A 1,218-nucleotide genomic window follows, 5' to 3' on the forward strand; every position below is an offset into this window, starting at 1 on the left:
CACCGCTGTAATCACTTTATTAGTAACCCAAACTGGTCTTCGGGGTTGTTTCGAGGGAATAGCTCCGATTTTGAGCATCCTTAAGGATTTCATCACGTTACCAATGGGTAGTTTATACAGTAGATGGAGGGCACCATACGACTGGACCTAGTTTCTGACAAAGGCCAAAGACAACTACTGTACTAGTACTACGTAGTAGTGCATAACGTTAGTACAGTACTAGTACCGGTACTGTACTGTACTCCACATGTCGACTTCAATATCTCATCGAGATGGATTCGAAGTTGTAAACACCTTGGTCAATGATATTCCATATGGGAATCCAATTGGTTGCGTCGACCGACTTGCCCGCCTGGTCTTCGCTTCAATGGTTGACATTTTTGGCAAACTTCATTTTCCTTTTCGCTCTACTATGGTCAAAGTCCTCATCTCCCTCAGCGTGTTGGCCGCTGCCGCTACGGCAGGCTCCGTCACGAAACTCCCCGAGTCTGTGACCAAGCTCATCGACTACTCCATCAACCCATGCGACGACTTTTACCAATATGCGTGTGGCGCGTGGTACAAGGATGTTGTGATACCCCCGGGCAGATACCTAATCGATACGGCGTTCTACGAGATCGGCATCCGAAACCAAGCTGTATTGAAGAAGATTTACTCTGACAACAAGCCCAAGCTTGGTGAGTTTTACAACTCCTGTTTGGATACGGCTACGCTATCGTCGCTCGGCGTAACACCGCTGGAGGACTCATTCAAAGCCATTCGGTCGGCCAACACCACGTTGGACCTTCTCATCGTGGCTGGTGAATTGGCCAAGAACGGCATCCCTGCATTTGTCGACATAAAGGCCAGCGCTGATGACAACGACGTGACCAAGAACGCCCTCTTCGGTTTCCGAACCCCCCTGTCGCTGGATCGCAGGTACTACACCACCCCTTCCTGGGAGACCGTCGAAGCCGAGTACAAGGTGTACATTGCGTCGGTGTTGCAGCTAGCTGGCTACACTGCTGAGCAAGCGGCGGCTGCCGTGCCGGTGATCATCCGTTTCGAGCAAACTCTGGCTGGTGTCGCACTCAACGAACTCGAGGAGATAGGGGCCCCTGTGTCTCCGTATACTGCGTTTACGTACAGCCAACTGGACCAGAAGTACCCCCTGCTCATCGGCTCGTGGCTCAAGGCCCACGGCTTTGACATCTACGACCAGTGGGGTGGGTCGAACGA

General features: G+C 51.8%; 1 protein-coding gene across 1 annotated transcript in view; it reads left to right on the plus strand.

The window, feature by feature from the left end:
- Nucleotides 1–412: 412 nt before the first annotated feature.
- H257_18706 (hypothetical protein) overlaps nucleotides 413–1,218 on the plus strand; it is a gene marked incomplete at both ends in the record, with an annotated part of 5,141 nt that continues 4,335 nt past the window's right edge. The window contains one exon of the mRNA XM_009847823.1: nucleotides 413–1,205. Within this exon, the coding sequence (XP_009846125.1) occupies nucleotides 413–1,205 (793 nt within the window). The remainder of the gene's footprint in view (nucleotides 1,206–1,218) is intronic.

The sequence above is a fragment of the Aphanomyces astaci genome, assembly GCF_000520075.1.
Source record: "Aphanomyces astaci strain APO3 unplaced genomic scaffold supercont1.203, whole genome shotgun sequence".
Classification (NCBI taxonomy): Eukaryota; Oomycota; class Saprolegniomycetes; order Saprolegniales; family Verrucalvaceae; genus Aphanomyces; species Aphanomyces astaci.